This window comes from Bos indicus, chromosome 10, assembly GCF_029378745.1.
Source record: "Bos indicus isolate NIAB-ARS_2022 breed Sahiwal x Tharparkar chromosome 10, NIAB-ARS_B.indTharparkar_mat_pri_1.0, whole genome shotgun sequence".
NCBI lineage: Eukaryota > Metazoa > Chordata > Mammalia > Artiodactyla > Bovidae > Bos > Bos indicus.
In genome coordinates, this window is record NC_091769.1 from 49,406,601 (window position 1) to 49,433,019 (window position 26,419).

Below are 26,419 nucleotides of genomic sequence, written 5' to 3' on the forward strand. Positions count from 1 at the left end.
AAAAGGATTAAGCTTCAAAGTTTGGAGGGAATTAAGCCTTAGTTGCAAGTTAAAATTCACAAAGTTGACCTTTAGAGGTTGCTTGGTTATTTGGTGGTGGTGGTGGTGATTTTTTTTTTTCCTGTCTAAAGTACCGAAACATCTCACTTTTAGGGTGTGAAACCTAGAACCTTTTCCACTTGTAGATGGGTTCTCTAGAGAGAATGGTGGATATGGAAGAGCCTGGGAAATTAGTGGCTCAAATCGGCTGGCAACTGGAGTACATTTAGGTGATTCACATACAGTTGTCGGTTCTCCTTCCAGGTTTCAGTGGTCCTGCAGGAAGGGAGAGGTGTAAACCAGGACCTTAAATGTTGGCAGGATGAGAAATATCAATGTCTAGGTGGGCGGAATTCCCTTTTCGCAGGCCGAGTCTCCCAGGAAAGGCTGAAGAAACCATTACTCCTGGAACTGCCTGGGTGACTCCGTTCCCCACCGCCCCGGAGGGGGCTCTACCTTCCGAATAAAACTGGGGTGATCTGGGAAGTTGGAAGTTAGAGAGACTGTAGCCCACCCCTCGCCCCCCGCCAGACCGAACATACCCTGCTTTTCCGCCAACGAGTTGGGGCTTTTGTCACCCCTGGGAGGGCCGGGAAGGGAGCGGGAAAGTAGTGTCAGGTTGCACCCTTCTTGCCCAAGGGGTCGAAGGAGAAAGTAGATGCGCGATCAGAAGGGCGCTGAGCGCACAGAGCGCCCGGGAGGCCACAGGTGCCCTGGGAAGCGGGCACAAGGCTGGGGGTCCGGATGCGGGCCGGGGGTGCCAGAGGGCAACGCCAGCCCGGGTGCGCTCAGGAGCCGCGGCCGCTCACCTGCCCGCGGGGGCGGGGCGGGGCGCGGTGCTGGGGCGCGCCGCCTCCCGCCACCCGCCTCCCGCCCGGGGAGGAAGCGGAGGGGCGCGGTGTAAACAGAGCGGCGGCCGTGATGTCAGCCGGTCACATGGAGCCTCTTATGGCTCGGGATGGCTCTCGGCGGGCGGGCAGCTGCTGCAGCTGCTGCTGTGGCTCGGGCGGCGGCGGCGCGGCGGCGGCAGAGGGGGCTCCGGGGTCGGACCATCCGCTCTCCCTGCGCTCTCCTCACCGCGGCTTAAATGATGTATTTTGTGATCGCAGCGATGAAAGGTGAGCCCGGGCGCCCCACCGGGGCCGGGTGGGCTGGCTGCTCCGGGGGGCGGGGAGGCGGGCGTGCAGGGGGAGGGGTGGGCGCGCCTGCTCGAGCGCACGTACTGCCCGGGGCTGGCCGCGGGAACCCAGCCAGGGTTTTTGGGGCCCCTGCAGCGGCGCCCCCTGAGCCGGGTCACGGGATCTGCCTGCCTCCTGTCGGGGCAAAGGCTCAGGGGCTGGACGCCCCCTCCCCCCAACTTCTGTCCCTTCTGGCTCCTGTCAGTCGCCCGGGTCCTCCTGGCACCCGGCGGGGCTCCCGGAAGAAAGTTTGCTGGAAGTCGCCGCGCTTCTGGCAGGGAGGGGAGGGTCTGAGGAGCTAGGAGGAAGCCGGGGGCGCCCGCGACTGGTCCCCAGGGCCCGCACCCCGGACAGCTCTGGCCTGCGTAGGGAAAGCGCCGCGGCCAGGCCCGGCCGAGCGTGCGCGCGGGTGCGGTGTCATCCCTGGGGACTGGTCAGCGCCCCGGGCCTTGGGCCCTCCCCTCCTCTGCGGCCCGGCAGCCCCGAGCGTCCGGCGGCCGCCGGGGGGAACATGCGGCCGGTCTGCGCTGCGTGCCCGCCCCGGCCACTTCCGAAAGCGCCCAGGCCCTAGCGAGACGGGCTTCTGGAACGTGCCAAGGTTCCCTCGGGGGCCGCCCGCAGCCGCAGCGCACCCCGACTTGATACTTTTGGGTTGTGAATGGATGTGGGGAAGCAACTTCACCCCCCACAGGATTCGCGGGCAGTAGTGGAGGTTAGACGGCGGCGAGGAGCCGGCGGGCGCAGATTAGTCGTGGTCAAGACTCCGTCGAGCCTCCTCGCCCGGCCGCCGGCCCTGATCAGAAGTCCTTAGCCGGGCTGGTGGCCGGATGGCAGGGGGGACTAGCTGGAGACCGGACTGGCTTCAGGTCCCCCTAGGTGAGGAGGAAAGAAACCGTGGCAAGTCAGGGAAGTTTCTAATGAGAAAGCCAAAGTTTGGAGGTGTGCAGGAAGTCGCCTGCGCGGTCGGGAGAAGCCGAGACAAGCCAACAGCCCGAGAGAAACTCAGCTCGCACCCCGCCGCCCGCTTGTGCGCCAGCAGGTTCTTCGGGGTGGTTAATCTGCCCGAGTGGCTTCGCAGACCCGGCCGTTGGGAGCGGGGATTTAGAGCCCCATCTGTTTGCCGCGGACCGGGCTCCCTTAACGCGCCGCAGTTTCTCAGACCTAGACAGTCCTGCGGGGTCTGCCCATCAGAGCGGGCGCGGGGCGCTCGTTAAACGTTTGCTAAGGTGGAGGTTTTGTTGCAATCCTGGATGAAGGAAACAGGTTCGGTATCTGGCCTAGGTTTACTTTCAGATCACCGAGCTTTGCCTTTCTTCACTCGAGATTGGGTGGCATCTCTTTTATTAATTATTAACAGGCCGAAACGTACTGGACGCTAAGATGAGCTGCTTGAGATGAAATCTGCTTATCCGACGTGCCCAGAGCAAAATTTTTGTCCTTTCCCCGGTGGTTTGAGGGAAATGGAATTTAATCATTTTTAGAATATGCATCAGATAAAGGAAAAGGGAGGAGACCTCCCTGTGATCCACGTTCTTAAGCCTGAAGTTGTTTTTTTTTTTCTTCCCAAAATGATTTTAAGATTTTCTTACCGACTTTTTTTGTAGAAGTGTATGCTCCTCCCCTCCCTCTCAAAAAAACTTTTATGCTATTTCCTGCAGTTCATTAATCCTGTAAAACGATTCAGACAGCCTTTGTAGTTAAGACATTTTCCTCCTTTTTTTTTTTTCTTTACGGCATGAAATAGATTTGGGGAGGTGTTAATCCTAGTCCTTATCTATTTTATTTGATATAATTGGTGTCGATTGGGGAAGGGTAAGAAGCAGAGACAATTTCCCCTAATGAACAGTAACCACCAAACAATAAGGAAAGTGCGTTTTAAGATTTTAACTTAATTTTGATGTTTCTAAGTACTTAGGCTTTTGCTTTTGTAGTTCTAGTACAAAACGAAGTTCCATACTATCACTTGGTGATTATTATCAGGGGAATCACACCACCACCGTATCCCCCCCCCCCCAGAGCTCTAGCCCACACATTTGTCTTGGAGTGACCTCTGGCTGCCAGAAGATAATAGATTCAGAGTATTGTGCTTTGGGAAAAGTGGCTCAGATACACTGGCAATGCAGTTTTTCTATAAGCTCAGCTGGAGGAGGGGAGGCCAGGGAAAGGGGGCGATGCATCTAGACAATTAGAATATTTCATTCCAAGGATCATAATATCCTGTGTCTTAATAGGGTTATCTTGCTCTGATGCATATTTAAACTGAAGAAAAATAGTTTCTGGGAAAATAAGGAATGCTGTAAATATTTCCATATCAGATTTAAGGTGCGGGGGGAGTGAAGAGGGGGGCGGAAACTGGCCCAGAATCATATTAAATACTTCCCTGCTGCCTCTCAGTTTTAATAGTTAAATTGGTTCCATATGGAAGGGAGTTTGTATAATTAGATTTTTTTCATATGAAACAGAAACACTCTTTACAATATAGCTTTTCAGTATGTGTATGCATGTAGCAGGGGGAGGGTAGAACAAGCCACCATAAAAGAGAAACATTCGCTTTGTTGGTGATTTACTGATGTTTTTTAAACATCATTAAATCAGGCCTTTTGAACTCACGAAAGAAGAAAATCCTTCCTCTGCGTTCGTTGTCAAATAAGTTTAGGCTTAAAGTGGATTCATGCTTAGAAGTAATAAATCTTCATTGGAGCAACTCTAGTCTCATCTTTCAGTTTTGTTTTTGTTTAATTAACAACAGAATTCCAATACCATTTGGATGGCTTCTTGGGCAAACGGAGAGAGCCAGCGATAACATTTATAATCAGGGGAGCACTTGTTCTGCTCATCACAAAAGTGCTTTGGCCAAATGTCAGGCGGCAGCCAGTGCTGAAAGGAAATGCGAGTGCCTCATCAGTTTCAGTAGATTATGCCCCCTTTGCTTCCTAGGAGCCCTCAGCCAGTGTTCATGTAAATGGAGTTAGGAGAGTGAAGGGAGGCTTAAGGGGAATGTCTGTCCCATAATAGATTGTTCCGTGTGCACAGTCTGTGCGCAAACACAAGGCATGATACTACTTTGAAAATACTGAATATGTAGGTGATTAGGGGTATTTCCAAGTCTAATAAATGTGATTTTATAGTTTTGAAGAGTGTGGACTTTCTCTTTCCCAAATGAAGTTTGAATTTATCCCTCATCTTATTTTAAGCACTGTGTCAGTAGTATTCCTCAGCTGGGACTTTGGTTCCACTTTCATGACCTTTGATGGGTAGGATTGGGAGAGAGTAATGTCTGGATCTTGGAAAAAGAAATCCCAAATGGCTATTCCAGTGAGCAGAGTGCTTAGCAGGCAAGGAGAGGTCACTTCTTTTATAGACAAGGAAGATCTCTGAATTCATTTGCCCATGGGTGATAGAGGGAGTTCAGACCATCTATGAAGTTGAAAATATTTTAGAAGCACTGTTTGCATGAGCAGTCTCTTGATTTTATATATTTCATTCACATCACTTGAAATGCAAAGCAATATCATACTCAAGTAAACCGCTTTGCCCTCGATTTGAATTGAGTACTGTATAATTTATTTAATGCTGCCCAGTTATAAAATGATAGTCTTTAATAGACTTAGTCCTTTGAATATGTCTATGTACGTATATATTTAAATACATATGTAATTTAAATGTTAGGGTTTTTTACTATCTAGTAAATATATAGGTAAATATATGAATAGTTCTTACCAGACTTCTCTTTCTCCCACCTTTCCCTCCCAGTCAAGTGAATCACAATAAAATGGGTGAGATCAGCAAGTAGATAATTGCAGAGCATCTGCAATAGCACCCAGCTATTTGTAATTTGTTCTGGGGCACCTAAAAAAATAACATTTACAAATGACCTTTTATGGGAGAAAAAGTTACTGAATGGATAGATAGATCTGCAGAGGTAGAGTTCAGTTATCTTAAAATTTTTCTGAAGTTATTTTAGTGATCAATAAAACCCCTTGGGGAAAAGGAAGGTGGGATGATTTGGGAGATTAGGGTTGAGATATATATATATATATCTACACATACTATTGATACTATGTATAATATAGATAACTAGCAAGAACCTACTGTATAGCACAGGGAACTCTACTCAGTGCTCTGCCCTAACCTAAATGGGAAGGAAATCCAAAAAAGAGGGGATATATGTAAACATATAGCTGATTCACTTTGCTATACAGCAGAAACTACCACAACTTTGTAAAACAACTGTATTCCAATTTTAAACAAGAATAAAAAATAATAAAAGTAACATTATAAAATAAAAAACATGAGTGGAACAAATCTATAAATACTTTTCATTGTAGAAATGTTTTCTGCATGGATTCTAAATTTTCAGTGTTTATTAATAAGAAATCAAGCCTACCTTAACCGATATATTTTATATTTATTAATTTTATAAATCATAATTAGATGCTCAGAGTTAGCAGCTACACTGTATTTATATTTCTCTGCTTTAAAAATAATAATTTGGAGAGGCCCACCAGTGACAAGACAGGTGTGAATTCACATTTGATATTATCTCAGAGACCACATATTGACCCACTGATGAATGATCTACTCCTTCTTTCTCCCCCTTCTAGCTCCTCCACTAAGGGTACCTCCCTTTCACACCAGCCTTTGAGGCATGGACTTAGAGATTTGCAGTCAGAGCTTTCTGTATCTGTCATATCGTCTGTAACATGATGGAACATGGTTTTTCATTGTCCGAACGCTGTATCTAGAGATAAGAGGTCTAAACTGACAGACAATAGGGTAAATTAGCCAACAGGCAAAATATTAATACAAGAAAGCAGTTGAAATCCTTGGTTTCTAGATTTTCTTTTTTTTAAGTGACATTTGTTAGCCCTGATCATATTATAAGGAAGTAACCCAATAACTTTAAAATCTTTGTATAAGAAGTAATGTCGGGTGGGGTGTGGAGGGAGATGGGAGGGAGGTTCAAAAGGGAGGGACATATGTATACCTATGGCTGATTCATGTTGAGGTTTGATAGAAAACAACAAAAGGATAATTAAATTATCCTTCAATTAAAAAATAGATAAATTTTTTTAAAAAGTAATATCAAACCTATTCCCTAGGTTTGCCAGCAATTTGATTTTTTGCTTTTGATTTCATTGCCTCTGAAATTTATGAGGCATTTCATAAATACAGGGAGGATGTTAATCTATATTTGGTTTTTGCTTTATGGCTTACATTCTTGTCTCATTTAATCCTCCCTAAAAAGTCATTGACTCTGTCCTGGTTTTTAGTTGAAGAAACTGAGGCTAACAAAGGTTATTTGTTATAGTCAAACTCTTCCAGCTGGTAAATGGTGAAGCAAGGACTAAAGCCCTAATTTCTGCTGTCTTCATGCTGCCTCTCTTGGAGGAAGCTGTGAAAATGTCCTGGATATAACTTTGTCTCTAGTTAGTAGAAATTATAACTCTGGCATTTATAAGGAAAAAGATTCAATTATGTAATGCTTTGCTGAGCTTAATATCTTTAAATTACTATTTAATAAAATCAATTTGGTACAAATGGGGTTATTCTTATTTGCTTACCATTAGTTCTCTTCATCCACGATTTTCATTAAGTCTGCATGTTATAAGAGGATCTGGGTGAAATGCAAGCATTATTTTCCTAAAGAATATGGAATACCATGATACATAGCTAACCTGTGTAACCTATCTCCATCATGGTAGAATCAAGCTGGAGATTTATCTGTACATCCACATATCTTTAGGCAAAGGAAGCATTCACAGATACATCTTTAATATCCCTTTATGGAGTAGAAAGCTCTTGATTCCTTGGGCTTGTGAGTGCTGTCCTGGTTGTTTCCGTGACAGTTAAAGGGCATGATCATGGATGTAATCTTGAGAAATCTGTTGTCTTTTAGGAAACCAGAGTCAAAGTTTCCGAGCAGATAGATCTGCAAAAACTCATTTCTCACTTGATTGGGGTTTATTTCTCTGGCAACTGGATTGAGCTGTCTGCCTGAAAGCAAACAAGCATCATCTCATAGAGTCCTAGGAAGAGCAGAAACCTAAAATGTCATTTCGATACACACCCTACTGGCATTCGGTTCCTCTCTGCGCCTTCCTGCCAAGAATTGTCTGGTTTTGCTTGAACACCTCCTGTGATGGGGAGCTCACTATCATTAGAGGAAGCTTATTCCATCTTGAATATGAAAATTCTTTTTATATCAAGCGTAGCGGTCTCTTTTGTACTTTTAATCCTTTGATTCTATTCTGTTTCTTTCTTTGGGGGTAATCACAACACATTTAATCCATCTTTCATATGAAAGAAAGATTGTCAGTTATTTGAAGACTGAGTATGAAACATACCCACACTACATTCTCAGTCTCTGCTTTCCCTATCCACTCCATTCTATTCACAGTCAGCCTTCCAGCATCCTTGGTTAGCTTCTTCCTCAAACACATTTCAGTTTGTCTAGAATTTCTTAAAATTTTTATGCCAAATTTTTGTACCACAACCATAGTCCTAGTTGTGATATGACTGACTCAGCACTTAACCCACTAGGTAGTAAAGCATAAAGATTTTAAATTTTGTTTTAATTTCTTTGAGATACATGACCTAGGCTGTATCTTTTGACCATGTCATGAATGGCCTTTGTGATGCCACTGTAATTTTTGGAAGTGGACTTTTGACCTACTTAGAAGGACTTTTAGATGAACTGAAGTTGATATTAAATATCCAAGAAAATCAAGGATATTGAAAAAATAAAGGAACATTTGGAGCATTTCTGAGGCGTTTTTCTCCAGTGTCAGAGCTGAGATAAGGCTGCCCTCTAGTGGGTACTTTCCCATGGAACGCTGAAAGCGGTAATGGTGCCAATGAATTTCCCATCAGGCTAGTGGAGAAGGTCAAAGGTTGAAGTTACTTTCTCCATTGCTGTGGGGCGTTCTACATCAGATTCAAAAGTGTAATTTATCGTTGTGCATGGTTAATAGAAATGTATCTGTAGTAGAGGTAATAAATTTTTAAAGTTTTCTTGAAGAAAATAAGAATATTTTTTTAAAACTTAAGATAGATTAAAGATGATTTATAAAATTTCATTTGGCTCCATATTAAATGTAAATATTTAAGTGATATTTGGTTTGTGAGTAAACAATTATTATGACTTTTGTGGTAATCCTTTTTTTTTTAAAAAAAAAAGAATTTCAACCTTAATTCTATTCCCCAACCATTAAATATTTTTTTTTAAAATAGAGATTTTCAGCCATCTTGATCAGAGAAATCCAGAATTTTCCTTTTTTAAATCTAAAGTTTTGGGAGTTTTTTGTTTTCCAAAAAGGGAGACACTTAGAAGTAAACTACTATAGCTCTTTTTGGCAATAAAACAGTTTATCAGTGGATGCAAATCTATTAACCTGTTTTGTTTCTGAAGATTTAGTGCTATAGCATCCTGCTCACCTCACTATACACAATTTGCCAAAGAAATAGAGCAATGTATGACCCAGGTTTATATAACATATCACATATGCTTTAAAACACTGCACGAAGTAGAGGTAAGCATTCATTTGTGTCATTTTTAGGATAAATAATACAAATGAAATGTGTGCTTAGATTTCTGTGGTCTGTTGAGTGTGAAACAGTTATGAAACAATCTGGTTTCTGTATTGGAATCGAAGAAATAAGTATTGATTTTTCTATTTCCTTAAATGTCATTTGCCACTGGTGCTATGGGAAGAGAGGAGAATGCAGGTTTACATGAATTTTGCATTGCTCAAGTAGTTGAAGTTTGTGAGCTGAGCCGTGATAACCAGGGTGATCGCAGTAACAGATAATCACCAGGATTTTAAAGGATGACAGTGCTGGCTTGTTCCTACCGGAAAGATGAAATTTCATCTTTACGTGAAAAAGAAGGAAGGGAATTTTTTTTTAAAAGCCAGGAAAACATACTGTTTAAACTTTTTCATCATAGAAATAAGGTAGTGGTTCAGCAGTGAAGACTTGTGGTTAAGTCTCAGATCTGGTCTTGAAGCAGACCGTTTTTCAACTGCGCCACCCAGAAGTGTGATTCTTTCACCACATGAGAAATATCCTTTTTTTCACAGAATGTTATTTTCATTTTTCAGTCATTGGGGTTTTTATTTTTATCTTTTCTCTATCTCATGTCATATCTTCAGTAGAACTCTGGATATAAATAACAAACTGAATTTGTCTCAACAAATATTTATGAAGTGCCTACTGTGTGCTGCGTTATTCAGGTGCCACCCTTGTGATTTCATAACAGAACAAACACACCTCCCTCCCCATCTTAAGCCATGAATCAGCATTTAAAGACCTGTACTGAGAAACTGGCAGCCGTGCTTAACCAGGGAAAGCTGCTCCAAGACTACTGAGCTTATAGGTCTGTAGTTTCTGAGCTCCACGCCATTTAAAACAAAGACTTTGCAACATGCAATGAAACATTAATGTAATTGGATAAAGTTAGTCCTTCAGTTTACATGTGAACATGATTTCCTTCCAAATAAGCCACAGAGTAGCTCTAAAATCCTGCCTCAGCAGTGGCTCCGAAACTTTGGACAGCTACCCATAACCCGGAGAGTTACAAAGGCAGATTCCTGGGGAGACCCTGATTCCGTCAGCCTGGTCTCAGCTGGGAAGGTGAGTATTTAAAAGGTGTCTCAGATGTTGCCAATTCAGATGGTTCTCGCTCACTTTGTAAAACTTCCCTCTTGCTATCAGAGCACAGTTGGGCAGTGGAGTCCTCCAACCCTTCAGTGGTTCTCAAATATCATCAATCTTCACAGTTAGCTGAGAAACATTTGAAAAACAAATGCCCAGTCTCCATCCCTACCTGCCTGGTTCTGATTCTGATAGTCTGGGCTGAGGCCAAGGAATGTGAACCTGTAAAAGCCCCCCTTGGGGACTGAGGATCTGACATGTTTGAAAACTGCTGCTCTGGTCTCACCCTCTCCTGGTCCCCGTGAGGTAAGGATACTTAGAAGGTCAGGGATATTAAGGTAAGCAGACACTTTCTTTTTGAGGCCACTGAAGTCTCCTTTCAAAGTGGAAGAGGTGCCCACTATGAGTAATTTCTGCCGTAGTGTGCATGTTATAGACACATTTGAGATAGTCTTATTTCTGGCTTTTCTATCAACTAGTGGGTAGGAACAAGTGGTCAGACTCCGAGTCTGTTACCTGAAGTGGCCCAAACGGGAGAGGACCATATTCCTCTTCTGCAGAAATCTTGCTCAGGGTTTCTATCAGAAAGCCAGTTTCTCTGGCTTTCTAGCCCTCAGTGAGCCACTGGGCTGGGTCTCACCACCATGGTGACCACTCAGTGGGGGCAGGCTGAGGATTGTGCTGCAGAAGTCAAGGCCAACTCCAGTGGAAACAGTGATGACTTTTTTCTATGTTGCTTTTTTTCCAGCAACAAAGTACAGGTTTTAGAGCCCTGAAAGCTTGCAAATGTTTCCTATTTACAAGATGGTGTTTCTGAAGCCCTGAGCACCCTGCTTGTATCTGCCAGTGCCCAGGCTTTAGAATGGCAAAATCTGAATGTCACAGACACAATCTTGCCTTCGTGCAACTTAGATTCTAGTCTGGTGAAACAGATACAAGTGGAACTATGCTGGGTGAGCAGGGGAAGGCCGACCCCCTTCCGCACCAACTCCAGCCCCCTCCTTCCTTGGAAAATATAGGCGCCATAGCCCGTCATGTGGCAGACATGATGCTGTGGGAGCGACGTCGAGCACAGCAACGTTCATCTGTGGTCTTGTGAGTGTATATTCTGACGGAAAGAGACAGATGATACCTCTCTCTCTTTAGTCGCTAAGTCGTTTCCGACTCTTGCAACCCCATGCACTGTATGTAGCCTGCCAGGCTCCTCTGTCCCTGGGATTCTCCAGGCAAGAATACTGGAGTGGGTTGCCATTTCCTTCTCCAGGGGATCTTCTTGACCCAGAAATCAAACCCAGGTCTCCTGCATTGCAGGCAGATCCTTTACCTGAGCTATGAGGGAAGCCCAGATGATACCTAAGTAAACATAAGTGAACTAGAGAAATACAGATAGTGGCAAGAGCATGGCCAACACAGAAAGTGGAATGGCTTAGGATTGCTTACGGCCTCGTGGATGAACAGGAGGGAACAAAATCCGAGATTTTTTTTTTTTAACAGGTGGTGAACGTTCTGCCATAACCCAGGAGGGAATTTAGAGGTCATCTGTTCTCTTAGTGCTCAGCCTTGTCTGCCCATTAGACTTGGCTAGAAAGCTTTATGAAAAATATGAGCCCAGGCTCCACTCGTGGAAGCTCTTGATTTTATTGGTCTGAGGTGGGTCTCAAGTACTGATAATGTGTAAAAAAAAAAACTGTCCAGATGACTGCGGTGGAGAAACCTCCAAGGTCCAACACCCTTACTTAACGTGTGAGTCATCCGTCCCAGTCAGGGCAGCAGCGTTGGGTAGTGGAAACCACCACCCCCACCCCATAGGGTTCGGGCAGACACATAGATTCTCTTCCCAAGTCAGCTACTCAGTACTTGTCAGACCCCCTCAACTGCTGGCTTTCCCCTTTTGTAAAGTTGGGGAAACTTGTAGCCATCAAGAGCTTTCCACCTCTCCCATTCTGTGGAAATGTTTCCTAAAATAAGAAAAGGGCCACGTTTATTGTCCATAACAATTCCCTTCTAGTTTCCTTATTCCTTGTCTTAGCTCCTCATTGCTAGGGGTGCCTCCATCAGCTGATCAGCTCCTTTAGGAAGTGAAAATTTAAGGTAGAAAAAGGTGATTACTTTTTGCCAATTATTTAACTAAGTTTAAGAATGAACAAACTTTCATTAATATTAAGGCCCAGACTTAGTTCTGGTAAATTACAGTCATATATTATCAAATTCTAGCCAAAAACCTTTTCCATTTTTGATGGTTGAGTTAAAACCGAGGAGGTTGGGGTAGAGAGACTGCTTAAAAATGGAAACCCTGGAATAGTCTTAACCATTGCACACCACAGAAATTTTATTCGTTACCAAATATTCCAGGCCAGAAATCCAAAGACACTGAGTCTTCTCCGTATATTATTTGCATTTTCTTTTTTAAAAAAACAAGCAGAAACAGTGTATCTCCTGTGTTGCCAGCTTATAAAAGAGAACTATGAAACTGAAGTCTGTCATTGAAAAATATCATTGTACTTCCTCATCTGTGACCATGTATCTCTAAGAACTTGGGTTTCATTGAAACATTTATTCAGAAAGATAGCAGTTCATTATAAACCAGCATGATATGTAAGCACCTTAACTTTATTTCCTTTTTGTGTGGAATCTCCCAGCGGGGTTTGATAATATTAGGCAGTTCCACAAGTGATAAGAGTTTGAAAAGTAAATCTCATAGGAGCTGGCACATGAAATTAGAGCTGTGTCTTTTTCAACAGGTTTTTTTTTTTTTTTTTTTTTTTTTTAGAATAAGCACATTGCCTGTTTTGCATGTATGTATTTCGGAAATTGGACACACATGATATACATCCATTTATTCTCCTAAAACAGAAAATTATGGAACACCATCTTCCTGTAACTGAAGTTGTATCCGTAATAGCAAGCACCTTCTGAAAAATGATACCATGTAACAAAATAATTGGCAGAAATTTATTTCAAAAGCAATGTTTCTATCACAAGCATAATCATGTAGAACAGAAGTGTTTTTGTTTCCACCACTGCAGAGAAACAAAGTCGTTTAATATGAGTTAAGATGTCTCAAAGTTTTGGCAGACTTTCTAAGCCCCCTGCTGCTGTTGCTTTCAGAATCTCTTTTAGAAGTTTCCATGTGATTTCAATGGCTGCTTAGGGGAAATATTGGCTAAACTCCTCATTTTGACTGTTAAGATGGCTTGAGTGTTTTCAGAATGTTTTCATTTGCTAGAAATATGTTTTGCACTCAGGCTTCTCTTGTTGAAGAAGGTTGGTTACCAGCCATCTGATGACGCCTCAGGGTGTTTACAGAAAATGTGGGTGCTGTAGTTATATTTGAGCACAGCCCTCCCCCAACAAAGATAGTGTGGTAATCAGCAGAAATGGGAAAACATGTACTTAAGGATTGATGCTTGTAAAGAGGTGCTGTAAAGAAACATGGTTGTTCAGATGTAAGACATGACTGACAGCTCTCCTTGTAGGCATGCTAGTAACAATAAAGTCTAGAAGTTCAACATCAAAGCGATCACAGCTTACTCCACCAGTGACTTGCACATCAAAGAGGAAGCGCAAGACAAAGGCAGTGCACGGAGGTATGTTTCTGCCTGGTAGCCAGATGCTCACGGGGAGCTCCCAGAGCTCCTCTCTTGAATGCAAAGTGATTTTTTTTTTGCTGATCATAGTTTTCATCTCATAAATGACCAGGAATATGAAAGGAGGGCAAATGAACGTTGTAATTGCTCCCCATCACTCTAAGTTTGGTTAGGAGAAACTCATCGCTGCAGAGATTGGTCCCTCTGGTTTCCTTAAAGAGCAAATTCCATACCGACATGGGCAGCTCTGACTTCACCTAATAGGGTCCGGGGAATTAGGCACAAGATAAGAGAGTACAAATTGGATACATTTCAGGTTGGTTGTTTTGAATTATGCTTGACAAAAAGCTGGACCTAAGTTTCTGGAGTTCTCTCTCTTTTTCTTTTAAATTTTTTCAACGTTCGCCTTGTGGGTGGATTTTTGCTGAATCAGGTGTGTGTTACCTAACAGGTGTGTGTGATAATGAAATTCAGACCTGTTAAACCGGCTCTTCATTAATCACCAGATCTGTACTTCAATCTCTAAAGCCAATGGTGTGTCCTCAAGAATACCAAAAGTAGAACAGGAAGAAGAGTCTAGATTTGATTCCCCCCCTCCTTGTTATTAAATTGAAAATAAAATTAACTATGCAAGCATTATGGGTATTTTGAAATAATATGCTTTTTTTTCCCCTGCCTTTGAAATCTGGAGTTCTTTTATCGTTCATCTTCAGTAATTTACTCATTTTTAAATGCTATTGAAAAATAGTAGTGCTCTGTGTAATCATTAATAAATACAAAGCGGCTTTCTCAAGGCTCTAGGGAGACCTAATAAACACAGCTGTGTTACTAATTGATGCTATACCGAGCTGACAAAAGTAGTGCATCGGTAAACAGAAGTTAGAAAGCAAGAAGTTAAAGAACTATAGGGGATTATGTAGACATCAAGGGTTGGAAATTATAATAAGGCCTCTTTAGGGGAGCATTAATTTGCATGTGGCTGAATTAGGACACCCAATTATTTCTGAGGACACTATGAAGAGCTCATCCAAAATATCCCCGAAGTGAAAGGTTTGGGTGGTTTGGGACTTACATGGGATAGAGGGGGGACTGAGGATGTCATATTTCCTATAACTCACCATAGTTTTCCCAGTAGCTTGTTAGAGTAGCTTTCTTTGTCAGGGAGAAAAATGCTGATGAACTCGAGAGTACTGCTGTTTCTTTGTTCTATACACACAATTTATGTTGGATTGCCACAATGGAATTTTTTTTAAGCGGGGAGCACAGGAATGTGGAGACAGAAATAAACCTTTTAAATCTTCTTTCTGTGAACCCCACAAGGACATGAGCATTGAGCAGATTAGAGAGTGGATTTATACCAATGCTATCCTCTACAGCAGTGGTCCTCTACGTGTGATGATCTGGGTACCCCTGGGGGTCCCCAAGGTCTTTTCAGAGGCTCCAAGAGATTAAAACTCTTTGCATAATAACACTAAGACATTATTTGCCCTTTTGACTGTACTGACCATTTGCATTGATAGTGCCAAGGCAGGTAAAACTCTTGGTGCCTTTGCAGGAATCAAGGCAGTAGTCATTTTCACTATTAATGTGGACTCTCTGGTAAAAAAAAAAAACATTACCAAGTTCACTTGAGGCTGTCCTGATGAAGCAGTAAAAATTATTAAGCTTATTAAATTTTGACCCTTGAGTACAAGTCTTTTTGACGAAATGGGAAGTGCACAGAAAGCACAGAGAGCATTTCTGCTCCTCACCAAAGAAGGATGTTGTTCTCCAGGGAAAAGTACTTCTGCCACTGTTTGAGTTAAGAGCTGAGTTTGGACTTCCCTGGTGGTCCAGTGGTTAAGACTCTACCTCGCCAATGCCAGGAGATCGGGTTCAATCTCTGGTCCAGGAACTAGGATCCCACATGCCATTTTGGCATGGCCAAAAGATTTTTCAAAAAAAGCTAAACTCAGTGCTTTTTTGGTGGAATGCCATTTTCTTAAGGGCTTCCCTGATAGCTCAGTTGGTAAAGAATCCGCCTGCAATGCAGGCAACCCCAGGCCATTTTCTTATTAGAACAACTGACTACAGTTCTCTGACTTACATACACATCCTACATTTTCTCAAAAATGGATCAAGTAAGCCCATCATTTCAAAAAAAATGTTTGTTGTTTAGTCTTTAAGTTATGTCTGACTCTTGTGATTCCATGGCCTGTAACCCACTTGGCTCCTGTGTCCATGGGATTTTCCAGGCAAGAATACTGGAGTGGGTTGCCAGTTCCTCTTCCAGGGCATCTTCCCAACCCAGGGATCAAACCCACATCTCTTACATTGTCAGGCAGATTCTTTACCACTGAACCACCAGGGAAGCCCTCAAGAAAAAGTTGACAGTATCTGTTACTAGTAGATATCTGCCCAGATACTTTCAGGCACATATTCAAATTTTGGAACACCTTTATCCAACACCATGAACTTGACAGTATCCTGATAACGTAGAGGTTTTTGTTAATGTAGGTGGTGATATCAATAAATGTGATTATTGAATATAATTCCATTTGATAATGAAATTAGGTGATGTAACATGTCAGCATCTAAAAGAGTTATGTAACTCATTTATCTAATACCAATACTTTCACAGGCTTCCCTAGTGGCTCAGATGGTAAAGAATCCAAAGGACCAATGCATGCTAGTATAAAAATATGGATGGATATAAAAGATCATTCAAAGTACAAAATATACCAATATATTTGAATTTAATAGAGGGTGTAGAAAATTATTGATATAGTTTCAGGTTTCATATTTCAATTAACCTTTAAGAAACTGCCACTTGTTGAGTTTTGGTATAGTATCAAGGCAGAAAATCCAGAGTTACCTGAAAAGACTATTAAAATGCTCCTCCCTTTTCCACCTTCATATCTGTGTGAGGGCAGATTTTCTTCATCTACTTCAACCAAAAGAATACAACAAATCCAATGCAGAAGCAGGTATGAGAATATACCTGGGTTATTTAAGCCAGAAATTAAAGATGCAAAAATAATGGCAATTTTTACTAACCTTTTGTTTGGTAAATATCTATTTTTCATAAAAATACCTTGTGTCAATGTGTAATGAGTTTATTATTGTTATTTTCAAATTAATTATAGATACATATTGTTCAGTGTTTTCAGTTTTAATTTCTTATATGGTATTGATATTTAGCCCAAATACACAAAAGCTGTTATAAGAGCATGAAATGATCCAGACAGCCAGAGTTTGAAAACTGTTCTCTACAATTTAAGAGGCATAAAAGATTTTGTGACAAAGCACAAAGTAACAATAGAGATGCACTTTATATTTAGGCAGAATTTAGCAGACAAACCCCAGATTATATACCAAACAAAGCACTTTCAAATGTAAATTCAAGAACTAATCCCCATTTCTTTATAATATTTTTCTCTTTATTGGTTGTGGACAGCCATTGCTTATGGTGGCCGTTTTGTTCTCTCTCTCTCTCTTTTGTTTTAATAAAAAATATGCGAAAAACATTTTGTACAATGAGTACAACTTCAGAAGGATCTCAAGTCCTGGTAGATGTGAAATGTTTGTCATTAATATGAATGCTTTGGATAATGTTATTGCTGTGTGTAGAGGTGGAAAACTCACAAGATTCTGCCACCCCTCAAGTGATGTGTACCTTCCTTTGAGGTTCACCAGTCCCATAGATCCCCTCCAAGAGAGAAGAGTTCTGCCCAGATAGCCATTGGCACCTAGAGAGTGACAAGAAGGCTGAGCCTTCAACTGACTTCAGATGTGCTTGGCAGAATTAGTTCCATTATACTGATGAACTACAGGAAAGTCCAACCTTCCCTGAAACTTCTTGTGAAAAATAATTAGAAAGCAATGCCCAAATGCTTGTTCTTAATTTTATAATCGTGGCCTTTGTTGCTGGGCCATCGGCCTCTTTGTTGTTATCAAATAAGGGGCAAACAGGTCTTGGCTCCATTTGGTTTCCTTTCAGCAGATGGTCAGTTGACTGGGAGCAAAGGCATTTTGACAGATCTGCATTGCCAGGGTCTTTCTTCTCATTCCTGCAGCTAAGAGAGGAATTGGTGCCCCTAGAGCCAGCTCAGTGTCGGAGTAATCAGGACCCCTCACTCCCATCGTAGTTTTATTAACCAATTAAAGGTTAAGCTGAAACATGTGTAAATAGAGGTTCTGCAGTGGTCCAGAGCGAGCCTGGCCAGGAGAAAGATCACCTCATTTCCTCTTGGATCTGCTCAAAATCAGGAGGGCTGAGGAGAGCAGGAGAGTAAGGTGACCTCGCTTCGGAACAACACACAGTGATAACGTGAGGGAAGGATGGGAGTGGAGAGGAAGGAAATGAAGGTAGCATCCTGTCTTCCTTAGAAAAGCTGTGGGGAAGGCCAAGTCCTCACCTCTGTCAGAAGGGTTAGAGATTCAACTGCAGGCCTACTCGTGGTTACAGAGAAAACAAAATTGCCTCCAAATCTCTGAGATAATTAATTCTCTCTGAAGTAAAATGGCCCTTCATAGACATTGTATTTTATTCAATTTCTAACATTTTCCTGCTAACTTAACTTAAAATCATGAATTTTATATGTTTAGTTTTGCATTAGTCAGTAGTTTTGACCCAAGCATAGAAAAACTAAAAACCCCAAAAGGCATTTTTTTTTCTTGATCTGAGAGTGTTTACTGTGAAAATTCATCAAGCTTACATTTGTGAGTCGGGCCTATTTCTGTGTATGTTGCACTTCTATAACAAGCTTACTAAAAGGTGGGGGCATTCTAGTACCCTTTTGTAAATAAAACGCTCACAGTACTGAAAATATTCTCTGTACTCTAAGCTTTGGAATTTTTCATTCTCATTTAACACACATTTTGTTTATTCTCAATTCCTTCATACCACCGCTTCGTAAACAAGACTGAATCTGTGACCTGATGCAAGGAGAACTAATGGCATTTGTAGACTTCAAATATGTGTGCAGAGTCATAACTGTCTCACAGTAGCCACCTCTGCATTGTTCTTTCCTTTTCTTTTTTTCTAATGTTGGCTTTTGAATGATCCAGGAGGAAGATAGGAGGAGAAAGTGAATCAGTTGAGACGGTTAGTATCGTTAGCTCTTCGCTAAAGGGTCTGGTTTTAGGAAAGGATGGGCTGAGCCCACTGGCTGTGTTTTCAAAGTGTATCATCTATTTTCTCAGTGCTCCCAGTGGTCACCTAGCTTAGCAGCCAAGGGCAAAGTTGCCCCTGCCCTCCAGCACTTAAAGACCAGTGGTGCCTCTTTCCAGACCACCTCCTCTTCCCTCTCCTTAAACTCAGTGTTTCCATCTTGTATCCCATTCTCTCCCAGATTTTCCAGGTGATATGAGGGAAACGAATAGAGAAGGAATATGAGAAATTTGGCATAAGTATAAGAGCATGGATGGATTTGGAAATTTTTCCAAGTAGAAAGTTTAAGTCCCAGTAATACTGCATGCCATGCCAGCTGAAAGATCTTAGGCAAATCATGTAACATCTCTAAACCTCAGTTGTTGTTGTTTTTTAAAGCTGGCAGATGGTTGCTTTACAGTGTTGTGTTGGTTTATGCCATACAACAGCATGAATCAGCATACGTATATGTATATACCCCCTCCCTCTTGAGCCTCCCTCCCATCCCCACCCCTCTGGATCGTTACAGAGTTCCAGACTGGGCTCACTGGGTTATATCGCAGCTTCCCATTAGCTCTCTATTTTACACATATACCTCAATTATATCAACTGTAAAATTAAAAGATAATAACGTGAACCTCATGTGTGTTGGAAAGTAGACAGTAACACATCCAAGGTGCTTTTTACAATGTTTCACTGTAAGAGGTGCTTGGCCCATCGTAGGCAGTGAACAAACATTATGGTAAATAATGCCATCCGCATCATGTCACATGGGGGAATGGGACACACCGTGTACACAAACTTAAAGTCAGGGTAATGACTTCATCCCGTCTGATCTCAGCTGACACTCGCTGGCATTTTACCAAGGCCTTTGCTTGTGCCCAAAGACATGAGTTATGTGAGCTGGTCAGATAGGGGCTGATGGAAGTCAAACTCTGATGGTATTTCTCATCATACAGCCTAAGAGGTTCTTAATTCTACACCAACCAAGCCCTGCCACGGTGAACAGTAATACATGTCCTCGGACTGTCATTTTTTAAAATGATTCCTCTGTGCCAAGCTGTGTGAAATGGATCCCCATATTTCATGCCCCTGTGAGCCTTTCATGCCCCCTTGGAGGCAGGGCAACCTACCTACAACCACGGAGCTAGCACATAGCAGCCTTTGGAGGTCAAGCCTGTCTGACTCCTGAGCCCATGCATTGAACCTCCTTGCTACTCTGACCCAACAGCACAGCACCAAGGGGGTCTCACAGAGATACATGGTTCCAGACTCTGGACTTGGGTTGCCAGCAAACTGGGGTTGTGAGCTCCTTCAGAGCACTTTGGTGGAATGGCAGGTAGGCAAAATTTGCACAGGTATTCATTGAGCGTCTATTGTGTGGCAGTACAAAGCGCTAGAAGCAGAGAGAAGGGATGATGGAGTCCCTGCCTTCAAGGAGCTCACAAGCCAGTGAGAACCCAAGGTGGAAATAAAATCGTGATACAGTGTAATTGCCAGATTGGAGTAATAGGGGGCAGGTTATTGGAAGCACACAGGAGCAGCCAGAATCAGACTGAGTCAGGAGCAGCTTTCTATAGGAGGCCAAGGCTTAGCTGAGCTGTAAAGCGAAGGAAGATATTTCCAACAAAGGGTAGAGCTTGTGAAAATTCTCAAAGGCAATACAGCAAGGGAGGTGAGTTTGGGGGCATCAGGTACTTGAGTGGCCTGCAGGGACTGCAGGAGACGAAGCAGCTAGAGGAGGTGGTGGGGTTCAGACCATGAAAGGCCCCAGCTGTCGCTCTAAGGGGGTTGTTCTCTTAAAACAGGTGATGGTAAACCACAGAGGGAGGTCACCCAGCATTTTTAAGGCACATGGAATCACTAGGAACAATCAGATGTTCTCAGTATCTTCCTTTCTCTTAATCATTTCAGTGAAGGGGAGAAAAAAAAAAAAAAAACACTTTTCAGATGTAGCAAAAGACACTTCTATGGTACAGTTTGGGTTTCTGTGCAGGCACTTCACCTCTCATGAGCTGTTGATATATGAAAGGCATCTGCCACAAGACTCCTTCGGTGGATTTTTGCGCTTTGCTTGTTAGAAATTGATTCAGGGACTTCATTATGATGTCGCCAAGATGAATGGGGCAGCAGTGTTTGCGCTGCCGGGAGGAGGGAAAACAAGGTTCTGTGGTGCTGCAGTTCAATCACGCTGCTTACAGAAGCAGGGCCATGAAAGGATGGAGGAGCGTGTCTTTGATACTGGAAACCCTGTAGCCCTGTTGGTGCTACAAGCGAATGCTTAAATTAAAGGTTGAAGCCCGCTTTCAAGTATTGACTAGCAAGCAAAAAGCCCAGCCCACACGCGTGCACCTACTCAAGCTTGTTAAAATAAAAATCCACTCTCAGCTAGGCTCGTGTCACAGCCAGCGTAATTATGCCATGGACGCCTGCTGTTTGAATTCAAGAGGCTGGAGCACACGTTTATTTAAAGATACACTTGGTAATCGAATCCGTGTTAGTCAGGACTTAGGCCCGAACTGTGAAGCAGTAAATACCATTGCCAGCTGCCTCTCAGGTTGGTTCTCCTTCACGGATTCAAGATCAACACTTGGCACTGAGCAGACATATCCAGAAGAGAGGAATTTGACTCCCTGACCTGAAAACGGGTTACTGACCTCTCTCAGCTCTCATCTGCCAGTGGGGCTAATAATAACTTCCCCCTCAGTGGATTGTTTTGAGGACTAAATGAGATAATACCTTTCTGGTGCTTGGCCCGTCACTGAGTGCTTCATAATATAGTGTCTCTTTAAGGTGACCCAATGTATATATTTATTGACATATAGTTGATTTGCAATGTTATGTCGATGTCTGCTCTATAGCAAAGTGATTCACTTATATGTATATCCTTTTTTAAAAGTACTCTTCTTATCCATTATTGTTTAGCTGGTGCCAGCAGTAAAGAATCCACCTACCAATGCAGGAGGCACAAGGGATGTGGGTTTGATCCCTGGCTCATGAAGATCCCCTGGAGTAGGAAGTGGCAACCCAGTCCAATATTCTCGCTTGAAAAATTCCATGGACAGAGGAGCCTTGCAGGCTACAGTCCACGGGGTCACGAAGAGTCGGACACAACTGAACGCAGATGCAATGGTTTTTATCTCAGGATATTCAATACAGTTCCCTGTGCTATACCATAGGACCTTGTTGTTCATCCCTAATGTAATTTAATTTTATTCTTTATAGATTTTCTTAAACAATGGGCAGGAGTATGACTTACATGCCACCCTTTTTTTTTTCTGGCTACCATTGATAAAGGCAGAATAGTCCAGTATCTGTAATAGCCACTGGCTTATTAAATTCTTTGAGCTAGGCTTCCTGCATTTCTGGTGGTTAGATAATATGCTCACATTATCCAAGTGTTTGGGAAAGCCATGGTAGAATCTGCAAATGTGAGGTATCACGCCCATTTTGTTATTGGTTTCTCGTGGGTTCTTCCACTCACCATACAAATTTCAAAGTCATTCTCCCCGCTTGCCCTGTATGAGCCATGTGAAATGCAGGCCAGCATCTTCTCCAACCAGTGAATCCACTTTAAACCCACTTTATACTGAGTTGCTTTCTACATTTAAGGCTACTCAACTTTGTTATGTCATTTTAAGTAAACCCCCAAATTCAGATTATGGGTACTGAGAAACAGAGGAGAGTACACTCAGCATCTTTTCTGCAGAATCTATGGAATCTAATGCATGGAACTTAGAGCTGAAGCCTCCTTCTCCCCATCTCAGAGTGCTGGAATTTATGACCCATGCAGCATGCTCTGGTATATGTAAGTTAGGGCATTATTCTGTTTATATAACTCACACTCTGCCATTTTGCATGGATTATTACAGTTTAATGAGAAAAGCAGTGAGGTCAGTTTAGGAGTTGGCATAGTGTTCTGATGAGTTTTGATAACTCCCCAGATGGAAGCAGAATTCTGATCATGGAAAGTGACATAGCTAAAAACAACAGTCCCTTGGCTAGTTGGGCATTTTATAGGATATTTGACAGATAGCAACTTCAAAAATCATCTAGTCCAATCTGTACACAGCAAGTCCTTGGGACATGAAATGCCCTGCCCAGGATAAGCTAGTGGCAGGTTAAGTAGACTCAGCATCTCCTTACTTTTCTTCTAGAATTGTTTTCACTGATTGTGTTTCATTAAGAGATCTGCAAAGAGTTTTCTGGAAATAATGTTATATCAGAAAGGGCTGTGTGAGTGATGCGATGGGTCTGTTTAACTCTTTAGTAAGAAGGCCATTCATTTTTATCAAAACGCCCGTTTGCGTCATTATTTGTATTTTCATAGGAAAGGAACAAAAATTAATTCCAGCTAACAGCAGCATCACAGAGAAGCCCTGGGCTTTCATTTAGTTTTTTAAAACACAGAAAAACACAGGAAACCGCTTCAAATACACCATCACAATGAGTTCAGACTGTGTCAGAGAAGCCAGCAGAACTCTGTCCCTTCCTGCTGAGTATTGTGAAAATCTATCCTCATTGTTTGCTGTGGTCTCCTGGCAAGGGGCACATCGAAATTCCTCCCCAAGGGGGAAAAAAATAATAGCAGGAACAGTAAATAACAACCCTCAGATAATACAGATGGGTAAACATTTCCAGCATTGATTATATAAAATACTGTTGACAAGCCACGAGCAGGCAAAATGAGGAGAGAGTGGAAAAGATGACTTTTATCTGCCATTCAACTCTGGGCTTAGGAGGCAGGAGTGAAACAGAGCAAAAGACGTGATTAACATGGTAATGTACATCATCGCATGCGTAGGATCACAAGAGGGTCCTGAGCATTATCTGATCTGGGCCGCTCCTGTTACTCCAGAGGAAACAGAAACTCGAAAAGGTTAAGTGGCTGCCCCAGCCTCATACACTTCACAGCAAAGCCAATTTTGGAACCCTGGTCTCCTGCCTGTCAGTCCAGTGTTCCAGCAACTGTAGCATGACCCCCTAATTGAATCCATGACAGGAGTGGTGTCAGGGGTACAAGATGAGGCTTGTAGAAATTTCTCTAAATAGATAGATGTTTTAAAATCATCTCCAAAGGGCAAAAACCTGTTAATTTGATATTGCTTAAAACCGTAAGCTGTCATCAGATCCAGAAAGGAAGGAACTTTTCGTGTCTAGTTATGCAACAAATACTGAGTGCCTGTGCTGTATTTGTGTGACCTGTGGTCCAGACTCACTTATCTTCTCTCTCTTCTTGGAAGGGGATCACTGGATCTGTCCACTTCACCTCCCTTCTGTCTAAGGATGTCATGCTCACATCGTCTCGCTGTCCTCTACATTTTCCTGTCCTTTTAATCTAGTCTCTAAATGTCAGTCTCTGTTCTCTTCCTTTCTAGTCAATGTGGGTTTCTCCTGTTTCTCTTACTCTCCACTCACTGACGTATTTGCATCACTTTAGCTGCAGTTAATATCTGCTAAATCAAACCATATTGGATTGAATAGCTTCTATTGATTTGTGCATAAAAGGATGCTTCAGCTGGCCAGCCCTGCTCTCTGTCCCTTCTTTGTCACCAGTAGGTTTAACTTACTCAAAACCCTCCTTGTCCTTGTCCCTCTGTTACCCCTGTATTGTTCATCCTCCTCCTGTTCAAGCTGGCTCATCCTTTTGGACTGTCGTTACTATCAACACAATATCTGTTTGCGGAGGTGCCTGGGATTTCATTTACTTATTATTTACTGAATGAGAAGACCAATTGTCATTTTTCTTTGCTGTTGTCCAGTTTTTACTTTTACCCATCACCCCTCCCCAAATTATCATGAGGACCAGAATCCTTGTTGTCATGAGTTAAACCATATTGAGTATCTACTCCCTATTTGCTAAAGGGAAGACTTGAATTATGTAAAATATGGAGCCTTTGGTTTCTTTTGAGAAGGAGGGCACAATGAGCAAGCCACTTTCATTGACTAATTTAATTCAACCAATTTTCTCTGTATAATACCTCTCCCCTGAGAGAAATTAGATTAGACTCTATATGCCAAAAGAAGGAAGTGTGAAAAGCACTAACCACAAAAATTTGATTTTGTAAGTCATATCATCAGCTTATTTTACACTCTATTTTATAATCCAGGAAATGTCATAACCTTAGTATTTTTTTTTCTTAGTTCAGAACCAATCTAACCTGAAATCTATGCATGCGTGCATGCTAAGTCATTTAAGTCGTGTCTGACTCTTTGTAACTCTGTGGACCGCAGCCCGCCAGGCTCCTCTGTCTATGGGATTTCCCAGGCAAGAATACTGGAATGGGTTGCCATGCCCTCCTCCAGGGTTCTTTCCAAACCAGGGATTGAACCCTCATCCCTTATGTCTCCTGCATTGGCAAACAGGTTCTCCACCAGTAGCACCACCTGGGAAATCCATGTGAAAAATATAAAAACTCTCCCATCAACTTTTACCTACTTCTTGGCTTTGTCATTCAAAAGTTGCCCACTCTTCCACCATGCAAAAGAAGCTCTTCTTTTTTATGTATACTGGGGAAGCATGCAAAATCACCCTGACAGGTTGCTGATAGGAGGATAAGGCTTAGATGCAAGATAAACTTATATTCCCAGAAAAACGAAGGTGATCTCAGATAAGTGAGCTCTGTGTCGGAGGCCTTAGATTTGGAAGACAGGGAGGCCCTGGAAGTGGTCAAATGTGTTCCAAGATTGTACCTGGCCTCTCCCAAGAGTTAACGCAGCAAGCTCTGCCCTCCCTGGTCACACCCAGTGTGGACTCGCCACTACCTTGTTGGGGTGAAGAGGCGTCCTCTGTCCTCAGAGGCTTTCTAACACTTGGCCAGGGTATATGAATGGAGAGGTTTGGGTCTTGAGAGTAAATCATGTCAGTTCCTGTCTTCTTTCCCTTAACTATCCCAGTAACAAAGAGCATAGAAAGAGGAACCCTCGCTGCCGCACCAGCTCCTGGAGATGTTTGAAGGTTCTCACAGGTAGGTGGGGCCTTAGGGGCCAATTTTGGCATCACTCGCTGAGGCTGCCTGGCTGTTCTGCTTCCCAGTGGTTGGGGTAAGCTTTATCTCTGCAGAACGGAAGGGTGCACAGAGGCAGAAGCAGCAGCAGGAGGTACAGGGCATCATCCTATCCCTTTTCCAGCAGAGCGCTATTCCTCTGTGGGTGTGTTCTGAGTTGCTTCAACCATGTCAGATGCTGAGCGACCCTATGGACTGTAGCTCATCAGGCTCCTCTGTCCATGGGTTTCTCTAGAAACTGGAGTGGGTTTCCATACCCTCCTATATCCAGAGCCTGTTTTCCTGGAAACCCTTCTCCGTATAGAGCAACAGTTTTCAGCAGGGAGCGATTCTAACTCCTTGGGGACATTTATCAATGTCTGGAGACTCGTTTGATTATCACAACTGGAGAGTACTACTAGCATCCAGTGGGTGGAGGCCAGGGATGCTGCTAAACATTCCACAGTGTCCAGGGCAGCTTCCCAAAATAAATAATTATCCAGCCCTAAATGTCAATAGTGCTGAGGTTGAGAAATCCTGCCACAGAGCATGTCCTTTACCCTGTGTTCACTGTGGGCCCCTCACACATGACATCTGCCTTTTCAACCCAAGTACTTTTTATTTTAAAGTATTTATCTTCCCTTTTAAATAAAGGTATAAATGGAAAACCTCACTGGCAGGAGGAGCCCCAAAGAACTCAGAGATCATCAATGTAAATTAACTCATTAAAGTTAATTCATGCTGCTTGCAGTGGTAGAAAGACATGTGCTGTTGAAAGAGGACATCTCTTTAAAAGGAAGGCACAGACTCAAATGCTCAGTGCCCCTGGGCAGGTGATGTGAG

General features: G+C 42.7%; 1 protein-coding gene across 3 annotated transcripts in view; it reads left to right on the top strand.

Annotated features, from left to right (window-relative positions):
* The window catches only part of RORA (RAR related orphan receptor A), an 801,696-nt gene that overhangs the window by 699,354 nt on the left and 75,923 nt on the right, over positions 1-26,419 (top strand). The window contains exon 1 of one of the 3 annotated variants that reach the window (XM_019968743.2): positions 988-1,157. The exons of the other annotated variants lie outside the window; for them this stretch is intronic. Within the exon in view, the coding sequence (XP_019824302.1) occupies positions 1,127-1,157 (31 nt within the window). The 5' untranslated portion in view covers positions 988-1,126. Of the gene's footprint in view, positions 1-987; positions 1,158-26,419 lie in introns of those variants that run through there. 3 annotated transcript variants of the gene reach the window in all.